The sequence below is a fragment of the Dysidea avara genome, chromosome 13 (assembly GCF_963678975.1).
Source record: "Dysidea avara chromosome 13, odDysAvar1.4, whole genome shotgun sequence".
In the NCBI taxonomy this organism is placed as follows: Eukaryota; Metazoa; Porifera; class Demospongiae; order Dictyoceratida; family Dysideidae; genus Dysidea; species Dysidea avara.
Window position 1 is genome coordinate 3,988,875 of NC_089284.1, and position 16,264 is coordinate 4,005,138.

At 39.5% G+C, this 16,264-nt stretch overlaps 1 protein-coding gene across 1 annotated transcript in view; it reads left to right on the forward strand.

Annotated features, from left to right (window-relative positions):
• The window catches only part of LOC136242707 (microtubule-associated protein futsch-like), a 63,240-nt gene extending 48,240 nt beyond the window's left edge, over window positions 1-15,000 (forward strand). The window contains exon 4 of the mRNA XM_066034158.1: window positions 9,612-15,000. Coding sequence (XP_065890230.1) covers window positions 9,612-14,892 — 5,281 coding nt within the window. The 3' untranslated portion in view covers window positions 14,893-15,000. The remainder of the gene's footprint in view (window positions 1-9,611) is intronic.
• Window positions 15,001-16,264: the final 1,264 nt, after the last annotated feature.

Below are 16,264 nucleotides of genomic sequence, written 5' to 3' on the forward strand. Positions count from 1 at the left end.
TAACAGAGTGTTGATGATACCATACTGCTATTCAAGTTTAAGTCCACAAGTATAAGAAAAAATTAGGAATTTTAAACTAGAGTGGGGATCAACTAGAATATAGTGCACCAATAAAAGTACTGAAAACTTGAGTTGGTATATTATGACAGTCAATTACTGTAACACAAAAAGAAGTGAATATCCATACTGTGCTGTGGAGTTTCCGTAACTGAAATTCACAGTAGGGAGATTCACTTCTTTTGTGCTACATATTATGTTTCTAGACACGATCAGGAAGGATCTTAAATCAACAAACAAAAGTATGCCATACATGTACAAGTTCCATGATACAACAACACGCATGCATACACACACTCATGATCATCGATTACAATCAGATATAAATACCATATTGATAATTACAAATCAAGTAGAAATCACAATTACAATTATAACTATAAGTTCAGTAGATACACAACATCTCCCCCCACTAAATCTGATGCATCCCTTGACTGTCAACATAATCTTTGAAGCGTGGTGGAGGTCTTCTCTGTCTTGTGGGATATCTGGGAGACTCCGTTGACTCAGTTCCAGCATCTGTGACCTCGTGACCTTGCGAGTCTGCATCAGCAACAGGTTCAGACTGTTCATCAGCTTGAGCTGCAGTGTCAGATTGTCCGTAGTGGGAGGCCGTAAGGCAGAGTTATTCCCAGGCATGACATCCAATTCACTGTCAGCATTCTGTTGTGAGTGGTCTCGGTGAACACCTTCACCACTGGCTTCTAACAAATGGTCTACATGCCTACGCCATACCCTCCCCCCTTGGACCCGAACTCTATAGGATACTGGCCCTGTCTGGTCTACTACGGTACCCGGTATCCACCTTGCCCCATTGTAGAAATCTCGTGTCATAATATGCTGCCCAGCAGCAAACTGGCGTAACCGCCGGTGAGTATCTACAGCAGCTTTCCGGTGTAGTTGCTTAGTTTGCACCCTTGAGCCTATATTAGGGTGGAGAAGATCAAGACGCATGCGTATAGTACGGCCCAAAAATAAGGAACTAGGCGATGCACCAGTAACAGCATGTGGGGTAATACGATACTGTAACAAAAACTTCATCAAACCTTGCTCAACTGGAACTCCCTGACTCAACCCTGCCTTGAGAGATTGTTTCATGGTTTGGACCATTCTCTCAACAGCACCATTGGAGGCAGGGTGGTATGGAGCACACCGGATATGTTTGACACCATTTAACTTCAAAAACAAGGAAAATTCTTCAGCTACAAATTGGGGGCCATTATCTGAAACAAGTTGTTGCGGTAAGCCATATCTAGCAAAGCTTTCTCGAAGAACATTAACAGTTTTGGTAGCGGTAGTAGTGGACATAATGCACACTTATGGCCACTTAGAGTGCGCATCCACTACTAATAAAAACATCTTACCGGCAAAAGGGCCAGCAAAATCTCAGTGCAAGGTAGGTAAGTAAGAACCACACTGATTTTGATTCAGACTATGTTTGTGGCTGGTGACTCCTTAGTGTTCAGTCTTGTTTCCAGGTGGAACAGTGGGTGATCTTCCAGCCAATAATACATTGCTGTGTATACTACTACTTTAATGTGAATCTCCAGTATGTCATCTATGACTCAGTAAGTTGGCAGAGACTAAAGGCAACTGGTAGTTAAGTGCCGGTATACATCAGTAGTGTGGCAATGTCACATTGATGTGTATACACTATACACAACTTATTTCCTTTATTTGGGACCATAATGTTGATTGTGCCTAGCCTTCACCACCTTGTCGTACTTCTTAACTGAGTCACCTCCAGAGACCTCTCACACCTACAATATAAACAAATCAGTTAATATCACTATAGCTAACTTGTTTTTTTGTGTGTAAGTTGCATTTTAATATTGTGATTTTCTGACTCTCCCTTGCCTGCGTATGCATGTGTATCATTTCCACTGGCACACACACACACTGCTCTGAGTGCTGGCCATGACACTGTTTACACATGCCCATTGGGTAGGTTGCAGCATTGGTGTATGTACTTGGTTGTATGTGACCCAGTCCTAGTTATACAACCAAGTACTAAGAATAATAAGAAATGCAGTCGAGATTACATCATAAATACTGAATAATGAAATAAATAATAAACAATGTTTAAGAAAACTACAAGGCCTAAGGCTTTGCACTCACTGGGAATAGAATCCATGTTGTATGAATAGACAATCGTATAATGGCCGGGCAGGTATTTTCGTGGAGGTGATAGAAATGTATAACGATTCTATTTAACACTGATCAAAACACTAGCACATGATTCCAATTAATTGACCAGGTGCAGCAATCTAGACGAAGAACTACTGATAATTTGTTTTTGAAAGTGTTGCTAGCTGGCACACTAAGTTGCACAAGACAAGGAATGGTATGTCTGTTTGTATTGTTTTGTATTGTAAAGAGTGTGGTATGTGTTTTAATGTTTTCTTGTATATTTTCCTTCACCTGGCTTACTAGACTCTGGCTGGCTTGGCTCTGTTGGTTCACCTGGCTTGTATACTCCAGTATTGTGTATCTCCTGCAAGTTGTGTATGCGTATAGTGTGTATCCTTACTGTGCCATTGCCACACCACTGATGAACCATATTCAGCTACCAGTGACCTCTAGTTGATGTTGATACTGTGCTGTACATTGGCTGCATAGTTGAGTAATTTTCATCTTCAATGATGTTGCCAATAATGTATTACCGCATACAATACCACAATAATGTATAGTTCTCTCCTGTATTTTTTGTATGCATATACTGTGTACACATCACTGTGCCATTGCCACACCAATGATGTACCAGCACTTAGCTACTGGTGGCCTCTAGTTACAATAACCACTATTGTGTGTCACTATTGTGACATATTGAGTTGATATTGGATCATAATTTCAATCATACTTTCATGCTCGTGTGCATAGTCTCACCAGGGGATTGTCGTATTGGTGTATGCACTTACCAGTGGGTTGTCATGTTGGTGTATGTACTTGGTTGTATGTGACCCAGTCCTAGTTATACAACCAAGTACTAAAGACAATATGAAATGTGGTTAAAATTACATCATTAATAATATATTAAAAATTATAAATTTAAAAATGAAGTAGGGTTTCAAGTTATAAAAAGTAATGAAACAAGAGATAAACAATGTAGCTATTACAGCATAGCTCAGTGTTAAATCCCTACTTTGGCATTGAACACAAAATAATTGTTATACCCTGCCAAAGTAGGGATTTAACACTGAGCTATGCTGTAATAGCTACATTGTTCATCTCTTGTTTCACTACTTTTTATAGCTTGAAACCCTACTTTATTTTTAAATTTATAATTTTTAATATACTAGTTTGTTTAGTTTTTATGTTAAAGCATACAGCTAGCTATAAACATGTGACTGTTTTATTAGGGTGACTGCTGTATTAAAGTATCTCTAGTCAGCCTGCGAAGATGTACTTGCCCCAAAAAGGGGTGTGGTCATAATGGTTTTGATCGATTATTAGACTAGAGTATCTTGAATCAGCCTACCAAATTGAGGGTGTGTGGTCACAAATACAGCTAGTGTAAAAGGGGCGTGGTCATCGTGGTCTCAATTGATAGATCAATAATACGTAATAAAGAATGGGCATGACCTTGTTACCTATTGTGGAGTACTGGTACCTCCGTACAGTTGGGGGCCATAGAGTAGTGTAGTCTAAGCACCTTAAATAATTTCGTGGCGTCTATTATGCTGCTTAAAGAAAGTGTTGATAAGGAAAATTAACACCTTGTTATGGTTTCGTTGGATGAAGAAGAAGACAAGCAGCCTGATTGAAGATAAAAGAAAAGACAAGTCACACAGGGCGCACACTCGTCGGAACCCCAAAAGGCACATCCCACCGGTGAGTTTGTTGTTGTGGTGTAAAATGGTGACCGTGCGCTGCTTCGTTTGGGCTCTAGGCCTGCGACTGTGGTCAGTGAGTGAGTGAGTGAGTGAGTGAGTGAGTGAGTGAGTGAGTGAGTGAGTGAGTGAGTGAGTGAGTGAGTGAGTGAGTGAGTGAGTGAGTGAGTGAGTGAGTGAGTGAGTGAGTGAGTGAGTGAGTGAGTGAGTGAGTGAGTGAGTGAGTGAGTGAGTGAGTGAGTGAGTGAGTGAGTGAGTGAGTGAGTGAGTGAGTGAGTGAGTGAGTGAGTGAGTGAGTGAGTGAGTGAGTGAGTGAGTGAGTGAGTGAGTGAGTGAGTGAGTGAGTGAGTGAGTGAGTGACAAAATTTCAAGTTGACTATTTTTTTTAAATTCTATATCCGGCCGCCAGTGAGTGTTTTCTTGTTTTTAACGCTACATTTGATGTTAGATGGACTTATATTATTCCGTAAATGTGATTTTCATCGCATAAGAAGTTTCTATGCTGATTTTTAAGGGCGGTATTTTTGGCGGCGCGTGTCACTTTTGATGCAAACCCTACTTAAATAGTACTACCATACTGTTTGATAACGAATGACTAATAAATAAATAATAAATAAATAATGTTTGAGAAAACTACAAGGCCTAAGGCTTTGCACTCACCGGGAATAGAATCCATGTTGTATGAAGAGACAATCGTATAATGGGTGGGTGTTTTCGTGGAGGTGATAGAAACGTATGACGATTCTATAACACTAATCAAAACAGTTAGCATGTGATGCCCACTATTAATAGACCAGACGGATTCTAGACAAGCAAACTACCATTCATTTGTGTTTGAAAGTGGACGACAGTGACTATTTCAATTGGAAGATTAGTGGTTGCTATGCCTGCTTAATAAACAACATGATTGGAAGTTGCTACTAATCGCTGGAGGTTAGTATGTGTTGGTTAAAATGCTGTGATAGTCTTGTTTATTTAGTCTCGTGTAACTAGGCTACCTTCACTCATGTATGGGATGGGAGAAAGCCTCATCTGGCAGGCCATTGTGCGAAGAAGGTGCAATTTCCAGCTGGTAAATTTGTGTGATGATGCATAGCTCTCCACCCGAAGCCTTTTAGTGCTAGGAGTGCCCAGATTGATCACTGATATGGGCCCTAAGAAAACTACATAAATATTAACTGCCAAATTGCATCCCACATACCGAACGCTGATGGAGAAAACAAACACAACATACACAAAATGTGCCCTTAGGCTGATAATTGCTGTGTACATGGTTGTGCTTGCAATTTACTGCTACTATTATATGTAGCTACAGTCTGCCGCGCCATCAGCAATGCTCCACATACTTGTGCACACTGACATACCCATGAAATTCTGGTATTGCATTTCAGCCACATTTGTTCTCCAAAATTTTATTTTGTCTTGCAGTATATCCATGGCATCATGTGATCATTTTAGTACAAATGACCCAGCTCATGTTAAATATATACATAACTCAGATATCAGTTGTAGGTGACAGACAGTTGAAATACTCTGCTTTTATCCCAATTTTACCATGGTCTACTCTTGGCAACTCCACCATGTCTTAATCCAGTGCTCTAACCGTCCTCATTTAAACACATCGTGTAACACAAATTGTGTACAATTGCATAAAATTAATGTAATAAGTATTCGTTGGATGTTTGAGCTTTACTACTTTTAGTCATCAGATTCAATACCATGATTCTCATGATTTAAAGTGGAATCTCACATCCCCACATCTCCATGGTCGGATATTCACTGATTGCAATTGCATACTAATGCATCCCTTATGTCTATGTGCCAGTCAATTCCTCTAGAATTGTATTACTGTGCATCTTTTCTACCTACACACACTGTGTTGGCCATGCACTGTTTGTATATGCCCCATTAGTAGGTTGTCCCGTTGGTGATTGTACTTGATTGTATTTGCCATGGGCCTAGTAATAATAGTCCATATATATAAAGCTGAAAAGCTGTCTGTCTATCCGTCTGTCTGCAATGCCGCTAACTTGACAACCAAAGCACGTATTGACACAGGACTTACACAAAATTAAGCGCTCATCATCTGGAAACTCTAAGTTTGTTGTTACAAATCGCTACCTGCTTCCGTTCGTTCTCTATAAAGCATTGAAGGTGTTAGTGTAGAGGAAAACTTGAGCTACATTCCTGTCAAACCATGAACGAACAGCAAAAGCGTCAGCGCATAGAACTGTTAACCCGAAGGTCCAGGGTTTGATTCCAGCCCATGACAACTTTTTCTTCCTTCTCAGTGCTACCTTTTCATGACACACTTTTTCATATGTCAGCTACTGACGATCATTATTCAGCAATCTGTGCACATATCCAGATGATTCACACGCGAAATGAAACACTCACCATCTGGCCATGTCACAAAATTTATTACAAGCTTCTACGTACATTCCTTTGTCCGCTACAGCACGTTGAAGGTCATGATGTAGAGAAAACTTCAGCCGCATTCCATTGCTAACCACACAATGAACAACCTAGCTGGTAAAGCACCTCCCTGAAGTTGTTGCTGTACTGCTGTGTAGGGGGTGGGTTCAAATCTCACCAGTGACAAAACTTTTTTTTCTTCGTTTTATATACCTTTTTTGTGCATATTTTTCTAACTCGCTTTTTTTTCTCATATAAGTTGATAGCATCCAGGTATTGCTACACTGCATATGGACTGTTGGAAAAGTATACAGTAGCACATTTGATAGGCATAGGGCAGGCATGGGTAGGCCAATTGGGTGCATGTTCAAGTGCCTTCTCTTTGTAACTCCAATTCTTTGTGATTTGATGAGGTGTGTACCTGTGTATTAAGTTAATCTAATCAAAAACAGCCAAGCTGTAAGAAAAGAGTGCAGCTCCCAAAAAGGCCATGGTGAAAAATGATGTGAAATCCAAGGTGGCGGCCAAGAAATGGCTGTGATGGTAGGTTAATGGTAAAAAATTTTAATAACGACAATTCCAGTGAATTTGGTGGCACTTGGTCTTGCCAAAAAATTCACCTGAATTGTCGTTATTAAAATTTTTACCAGTAACCTACCATCACAGCCATTTCTTGGCCACCACCTTGGATTTCACATCTTTTTTCACCATGGCCTTTTTGGGGGCTGCACTCTTTTTTTACAGCTTGGTTGTTTTTGATTTAGATATCACTTCTTTTTGTACGTAATTGGGGCTTTGTTAACCTATCTATTTTCTTTACCACAGGAAGAACGAAGATTTAATCATAATCAAGATTTAAAGCAGATTTTTAATACTTAAACTATTTTGATTTTATCAGTAATTATACAAATTATACGTATATCTATATTTATTAAATGCCAATTTGCCAATTATTTCCTACAGGATAACTTGTTTGCAGCTGATCTCTCTGCTGGGTGACTTGAAATGTAGCTGAACTCTCTACAGGGTTAGAGAATTCAGCTACAAACAAATTGCTCTGTAGAGAGATCAGCTAGAAGCAAGTCACCCTATAGACAGATCAGCTAGAAGAAATTACCTTGCAGAAAGTTCAGCTATAAAGAAACCATCATGTAAAGAGTTCAGCTGCAAACAAATCACCCTGTAGAGAGTTCAGCTACGAACAGATCACCCTGTAGAGAGTTTAGCTAGAAACAGGTCATCTTGTGGACAGATTTCTGCTAGAAGAAGTCACCTTGTAGAGTATTCAGCTACAAAAAATCCACCATGTAGAGAGTTCAGCTGCAAACAATCACCTTTTAGAGAGTTCGGCTACGAACAAGTTACACTATAGAGATTTCAGCTACAAAGAAATCACCCTGCAGAGAATTCAACTACAAACAGATAATTATCCCTATAGAGAGTTCAACTAGAAACAAGTCACCCTGTAGAGAGAATCCTGTAGAGAGTTCAGCTACACACAAATCCAGGGTGACATGTTTGTAGCTGAACTCTACAGGGTGATCTATTCATAGCTGAACTCTCTACAAGGTGATTTGTTTGCAGCTGAACTATCTACATGGTGGTTTCTTTGCAACTGAACTCTCTACATGGTGACTTCTTCTAGCTGATCTCTCTACAGGGTGATTTGTTTGTAGCTGAACTCTCTACAAAGTGATGTCTTCTAGCTGATCTCTCTATTCGATGAATTGTTTCTAGCTGATCTCTCTACAGGGTGACTTGTTTCTAGCTGAACTCTCTACAGTGTAATTAGGGATGCGGGCATAATTTTGGGAATAATAGATAGGTATGTGTGGGAATCAGGAATTATGCTAGCATTTTGAAGTGATTTTTAACTTTCATGGTAGGAAAAACTGCAGATTGCACAATTCTGTTAAAAAATCGAGATACTCTTATAGAGCAATCAGAAACTCTAATTGAACAGTCACTGAATATTATTTACTCTAATAAAGCAGTCACATTGAAATGAAATACTCTAATACAGCAACCAGCTGAAGAATTCAAGACTATTTGAAGCTTAAAATGGTCTGATACAGCAATAAACTGGCATTATTAGCCAATTATGGTTGGGAATAATGGGCAGTTCTCAAAAGAATAATAGGTGATTTTTTGAGCACTGCTCAAAAGCATAATGCTCAATTTTGGAGCATAATAGCCTCATGCCTAAGTGTGATCTATTAAGTTTATAGCTGAACTCTCCCTTGTTTCTAGCTTATCTCTCTATAGAGTTATAACTTGTTTATATTGGTTGCTGAACTCTCTACATGGTGACTTGTTTGTACTACAGAGTAACTTGTTCGTAGCTGAACTCTCTACAGGGTGACTTGCTTTTGGCTGAATTGTCTGTAATATTAACTGGTTGTAGCTGAACTCCCTACAGAATAACTTGCAATGTAGTATAATTCTATAATGGAGTAAGTTATAAACGTAGCTGAATGTACTATTAGGGTGACTGTTCTATTAGAGTATCTCGATCTTGCATTTACTACACATAGTTGGCTTTCAAATCATAGCTCAGTGGTTTGTAATCTGATTCTTCTGTACTACTGCAAGGACTTTCTATGGAGCTACATACTGATTTTCAGCTCATTGCTCTAAGCAGTTTGCCTGGTAGGCGTGAAAACTAATAGTTTTTTTTATTCATAAAAATCGATCACGTAATTGTGATACAGGTTGGCTTTTGTGTCATATCTCCATGGTCTTTATCTCGATTCCTTTAAAACCACAAAAAGGCACTCCTACGATGGTTACTCTATCTACATAGCAATTTTCAAGTCATTCCTTGAAGGGGTTTAACCTGTGGGCGTGACAGACCTTCGAAGTTATTTTATTGTTGTGATTTTCAGATACCAGTAAAATCCAATAACTGGTCCACATTAGCACTCACACTGCTGGTACTTACCATGTACATTCCCTGTTGTTAAGTTGTCACACTGGTGTGTATATACCTGGTTGTATGTAACGTGGTCCTAGTAATATGAACAGAATGACTAATTTCACTTGTTGTTTCCTGATACTTGCTAGTCAACCTATAATTATACTCATTGCAAAGAGCCAGAGAGTTGTTTTGAGTTGAGGATGCTTTTCAAGGTGATTTTAAGGTGTGTTCTTTTAGAATATTCAAAAAAACATTAGTGATCCCCGTTGTGAATTCAATATTGTGGTTCATTCTGTGGTAGGTGTCTAAAATGGTTGTAAGTATACATGTAAGGCCCTTTTCATTTTTAGCATAATTATATGACACTTATATGCTGTTTCTATATTGTCTAGTGTACTAGTGCATGTTGATGTGGAACCAAAGCCATCCTCCGATCAAGTGGAACTAAAGCCACTTTCCCCACCCTCAGATCAAGTTGAGCCAAAGCCATCATCTGACCAAACTGGATCAAAATCATTATCTGCTCAAGCTGAACTTAAGCTACCATCTGATCTAGCTGAACAAGAGTCACAATCTGATCAAGTTGAATCAAAGCCACTCTCCAATAAAGCCAAACCAAAGCCATCATCAGATCATGCTGAATCTAAGCCACTGTTTGATCAAGCTGAACCAGAGTCGCTCTCAGATCAACCTAAATCAAAGCCACTATTCAATCAAACAAAAGTGAAGCTGCCTACAGATCAAGCTGAACCAAAGCCATCCTCAGATCAAGCTGAACCAAAGCCATCCTCTGATCAAGCTGAACCAAAGCCACAATCTTGTCAAGCTGAACCAAAGCCATTCTCAGATCAAGCTGAACCAAAGCCATCCTATGATCAAGCTGAACTAAAGCCATCCTCAGATCAAGCTGAACCAAAGCCATCCTCGGATCAAACTGAGCTAAAGCCATCCTCTGATCAAGTTGAACCAAAGCCACAATATTGTCAAGCTGAACCAAAGCCATCCTCCGATCAAGCTGAACCAAAGCCACCATTTTATCAAGCTGAACCAAAGCCATACTCTGATCAAGCTGAACCAAAGCCATCCTCAGATCAAGCTGAACTAAAGCTATCATCTGATCTAGCTGAACCAGAGTCACATTCCGATCAAGTTGAATCAAAGCCACCCTCCAATCAAGCCAAACCAAAGCCATTATCAGATCATGCTGAATCTAAGCCACTGACTGATCAAGCTGAACCAGAGTCGCTCTCAGATCAAGCTAAATCAGATCAATCTAAATCAAAGCCACCATTCAATCAAACAAAAGTGAAGCTGCCTTCAGATCAAGCTGAATCAAAGCCACCATTTGATCACACAAAGGTGAAGCTGTCATTAGATCAAACTGAACCAAAGCCATCCAAAAATCAAGCAGAACCAAAGCCACCATTTGAACAAGCAAAAGTGAAGCTGCCATCAGATCAAGCTGAACCATCCTCTGATCAAACTAAATTAAAGCTATTCTCCGATCAAGCTGGACCAAAGCCACTCTCCAATCAAACTGAACTAAAGCTACATTCTGAGCAAGTTTCACCTTCTAACCAGAAAAAAAGAGAATTATCCTCTGATAAAGGCAAGTCAAAGCCACTTTCTGATCAGCTGAAACCAAAGCCATTTCTCAAACCAAAACCACAATATCAAGCCTGGCTAAAACCATCCTCCAATCAAGCTGAACCAAAACCACTTTCCAATCAAGCTGAAGAACAACCACTGTCAGATCAAGTTGAACCAAAGCCAACATCTGACCAAACTGGACCAAAGTCATCATCAGATCAAGCTGAATCTAAGCCACTGACTGATCAAGCTGAACCAGAGTCGCTCTCAGATCAAGCTAAATTAAAACCACCATTCAATCAAACAAAAGTGAAGCTGCCTTCAGATCAAGCTGAATCAAAGCCACCATTCAATCACACAAAAGTGAAGTTGCCAGTAGATCAAGCTGAACCAAAGCCACACACAGATCAAGCAGAATCAAAGCCACCATTTGAACAAGCAAAAGTAAAGCTGCAATCAGATCAAGCTGAACCATCCTCTGATCTAACTAAATTAAAACCATGCTCCAATCAAGCTGAACCAAAACCACTCTCCAATCAAACTGAACTAAAGCTACATTCTGATCAAGTTTCACCTTCCAACCAGAAAAAAAAAGAATCATCCTCTGATAAAAGCAAGTCAAGGTCACTTTCTGATCAGCTGAAACCAAAGCCATTTCTCAAGCCAAAACCACGATATCAAGCTGGGCCAAAACTATTCACCAATCAAGCTGAACCAAAGCCACAATCTTGTCAAGCTGAACCAAAGCCATCCTCTGATCAAGCTGAGCCAAAACCATCCTCAGATCAAGCTGAACCAAAGCCATCCTCTGATCAAGCTGAACCAAAGCCATCCTCTGATCAAGCTGAACCAAAGCCATCCTCTGATCAAGCTGAACCAAAGCCATCCTCAGATCAAGCTGAACCTAAGCTATCCTCAGATCAATCTGAACCTAAGCTATCCTCTGATCAAGCTCAACCAAAGCCAGTAGCTGAATGTGAGCCCAATCAAGCTAAATCTAAGCTACCTTCTGATCAATTTTTATTTTCTGACCAGAAAAAATCCTCTGATAAAAGCAAGTCAAAGTTGCCTTCTAATCTAAGACAGTCTTTCAATCTAAAACCGCCACCTATTTCAGATCAAGCTGAACCAATGCCACTATCTGATCAAACTGGACCACAGCTCCTGGCTGATCAAACTGAATTGAACGATGAAGTTGAACCAAAACCACAAGTCAAACCAAAGCTACCAGCTTTACCTACTGACCAGAAAAATTTAGAATCATCCTCCAATAAAAGTATGTATTCTGATCAAGTCAAATCAAAGCCGACTCTCAAACAAAAGCCACGATCTCATTCAAATCAAGTTGAATCAAAGCCAGTATCTAATCAAGCTGAAGCAAATCCGCCATTTTCCAATCAAGCTAAACCACCACTGCATTCTTATCAAATTTCATCATCTGACCAGACCTCTGATAAAGGCAAGTCAAAGCCACTTTCTGATCAACTGAAACCAAAGCCATTTCTCAAACCAAAACCACAATATCAGGTCTGGCCAAAACCATTCACCGATCAAGCTAAACCAAAGCCATCCTCCAATCAAGCTGAACCAAAGCCACTTTCCAATCAAGCTGAAGAACAACCACTTTCAGATCAAGTTGAACCAAAGCCATCATCTGACCAAACTGGACCAAAATCATCATCTGACCTAGCTGAACCAGAGTCACAATCTGATCAAGTTGAATCAAAGCCATCCTCCAATCAAGCCAAACCAAAGCCATCATCAGATCAAGCTGAATCTAAGTCACTGACTGATCAAGCTGAACCAGAGTCGCTCTCAGATCAAGCTAAATTAAAACCACCATTCAATCTAACAAAAGTGAAGCTACCTTCTGATCAAGCTGAATCAAAACCACTATTCAATCACACAAAGGTGAAGTTGCCATTAGATCAAGCTGAACCAAAGCCACCCACAGATCAAGCAGAATCAAAGCCACCCACAGATCAAGCAGAATCAAAGCCACCATTTGAACTAGCAAAAGTACAGCTGCAATCAGATCAAGCTGAACCATCCTCTGATCTAACTAAATTAAAGCCATGCTCCAATCAAGCTGAACCAAAACCACTCTCCAATCAAACTGAACTAAAGCTACATTCTGATCAAGTTTCACCTTCCAACCAGACAAAAAAAGAATCATCCTCTGATAAAAGCAAGTCAAGGTCACTTTCTGATCAACTGAAACCAAAGCCATTTCTCAAACCAAAACCACAATATCAAGTCTGGCCAAAACCATTCACCGATCAAGCTAAACCAAAGCCATCCTCCGATCAAGCTGAACCAAAGCCACTTTCCGATCAAGCTGAAGAACAACCACTGTCAGATCAAGTTGAACCAAAGCCATCATCTGACCAAACTGGACCAAAATCATCATCTGATCTAGCTGAACCAGAGTCGCTCTCAGATCAAGCTGAATCAAAACCACCATTCAATCACACAAAGGTGAAGTTGCCATTAGATCAAGCTGAACCAAAGCCACCCACAGATCAAGTGGAATCAAAGCCACCCACAGATCAAGCAGAATCAAAACCACCATTTGAACTAGCAAAAGTAAAGCTGCAATCAGATCAAGCTGAACTATCCTCTGATCTAACTAAATTAAAACCATGCTCCAATCAAGCTGAACCAAAACCACTCTCCAATCAAACTGAACTAAAGCTACATTCTGATCAAGTTTCACCTTCCAATCAGAAAAAAAAAGAATCATCCTCTGATAAAAGCAAGTCAAGGTCACTTTCTGATCAACTGAAACCAAAGCCATTTCTCAAACCAAAACCACAATATCAAGCTGGGCCAAAACCATTCACCAATCAAGTTGAACTAAAGCCATCCTTAAATGAAGATGAACAAAACCCCTTCTCTCATCAAGCTAAATCAAAATCACCCTCAGAACAAGCTGAACCACAGTTGTCCTCCAATCAAACTGAACCAGAGACACCCACAGATACACTTGAATTGAACCCATCCTCCAATCAAGTTAAACCAAAACCACTCTCTAATGAAGCTGAACCAACCTATCAAGTTCCACCTTTTCACCAGAAAACATTAGAATCTTCCTTTGAATCAAAGCCACTGTCTGATCAAGTCAAACCAAAGCCACTTCCTAAACTAAAACCACAATCTAATTCGCCATTTTTTTCTGAAACTGAGCCAAAGCCATCCTCTGATCACGCTGAACCAAAGCCACCATCTAGTCAAGCTCCACTTTCATATCAAGCTGTACCACCAAAATTACCCTCCAATCAATTTGAATCAAAATTATCTTGCAATCAAGCTGAATCAAAATCATCCTATGATCAAGCTGAACTGAGACCATTCTCCAATCAAGTTGAACAAAAACTTTCTCATGATCAAGTTTCACCTTCTGATCAGAAGGAATTAGAATTGTCCTCTGATAGCAGCAAGTCAGGTCAAGCCAAACCAAAGCCACCTCCCAAACCAAGACTACAATTTAATTCAATATCATCTGATCAAGCCCCATCACAGCCATCTCCCATTGTGCAGCAACAACAGAATCAAGTTTGTCATCCCAAACAATCAATACAGATTCATGCTAAACCACCCATAGCAAATAAACCTATGCGCAATCTTAAATTGAGACCCCGTTCTTCCACTATACCAGCTAATTGGCCAAACTCTGAAAGAGCATCCCACAATTTGAGAGCCTCTCCTAACATACTATTGCAAACTACTACACCCCCACAACATTTTTCACATAAAGCTGTAAGTGCTGGCCCTGCTTTACAAATTGAGGAACTAGTGCCAATTCAAGTAATGCCCAAAGCCAAGGCACAATCTTCCCAGGTGAATACCACTAAGCAGCAACCATCAACTATCAAGCCTACGACAGATGCTCTGAAACAATCATCCATTGCTACTAATTGCAACACACCTTCACAGCCAGTGGTAACAATGGGTTTGGACAAAACTGTCGAGAAAAAAAAACCTGATCATGAGTCAGCTGCCATGGAGGAGAAAGTTACTAACACTGCAGATAAAACAGGTAGCACAGGTACTATTGTTAGCCTTAGTAGGCATGGAAAATGAAACCATGGTTAAGTCTGGATAACGCATTGAAGTGTTGACTATATTTAGCTAACTGCTATTTTAAACTGCTATTTTAAACTGCTATTTTGTGTCAACCCATTCACTTGATATTTCTGTATTAACTATTCAGTACTTAAGTGTTGGAACATACTTGCATATGGTTGGTATAGTAGTGTTAAGGCTAGCACTGTTACATTATTTGATACAGCTAATTGAGTATATTCTTTACTCTCCTGTAGCTTTCCTGTATAAGAAGAACAGTAATACCTAAAAAAAACAAAAGTCAACCTTCTGCTATTGACAATGCATGGCTGTGATCACATGTGCACCTTTATATGTGACCCCATTGGCGAGATTCAACACACTAAAAATTTTGTTCTCATTTGTGTCATATGGTTCCTATAAAATTTTATTGAGAATACTTTAATCACACAACCTATACTGAAGGTTTTGTGCAAGCTGCTCTTAAAGCAGCAATATAAGTCTACAAATTGAAAAAGAACAATTGAGTAGTCTCTGCCAGGAGCCTGTATTCTGCGGGATAACGGAATAGCAGAATTACGAAATAAGCGAAAATCACATTCTAAATATTTTGTTATTGTTTATAGCCTCTATAACGTTTTAATATACATTCCTCACCTCATAGAGAGCACAATCACGATGACACCAATCCTCGAGGCGATCTTTAAATAATTAAGATATGTACAAAGATATTCACGGTCTAGAGCAATCTAACTAAGCTAAACTACTGTTAAATACATGCACTTCACTACATAATCGCTAGAAAACTAGAAGTTATTTGTGCTATACTTGCTGTCACTCACGAGCAGCTAACTAACTGGCCGAAGAGTTTAGGACAAAACAATCCAGCTCCTAGGTAGCTATCCTGCATGCATGGAATGATATGATATGATTACAGGAAAAAAAAAAGGCATAAGCCTGTGAGTCCTGCTCATGTACAAAAAGAAAACCATTAGATATATAATAATTATCAAATAAAATCTTAAATTAAAGCTATTTACAGAGTTAGTTGACACTACTTCATTAAGTAGACTATTCCAAGCATTTACTGATCTTATAGAGAAGACATTACTTCAAACAGATCTTTGTGCATGTAGCTTGAACAATTTGAGACTGTGTCCTCTTGTTACGCTAGACAATTGTTGGTGAAAAAACATTTCAGACCTGACCTTTCTTATAACTCTGTTACCATTTCCTAAAGTGTTTCAAATAAATTCGGAGAATAATACTGCTTTCAGCTCCCAACATCAGAGCTCCATGCAACCTCTGCTCTAACACTTCGTATCAGTATAACTCTATAGGTGGTTACTCGTGTGTGACAGCTAGTAAGTATAGCACAAAGAACTTCTAG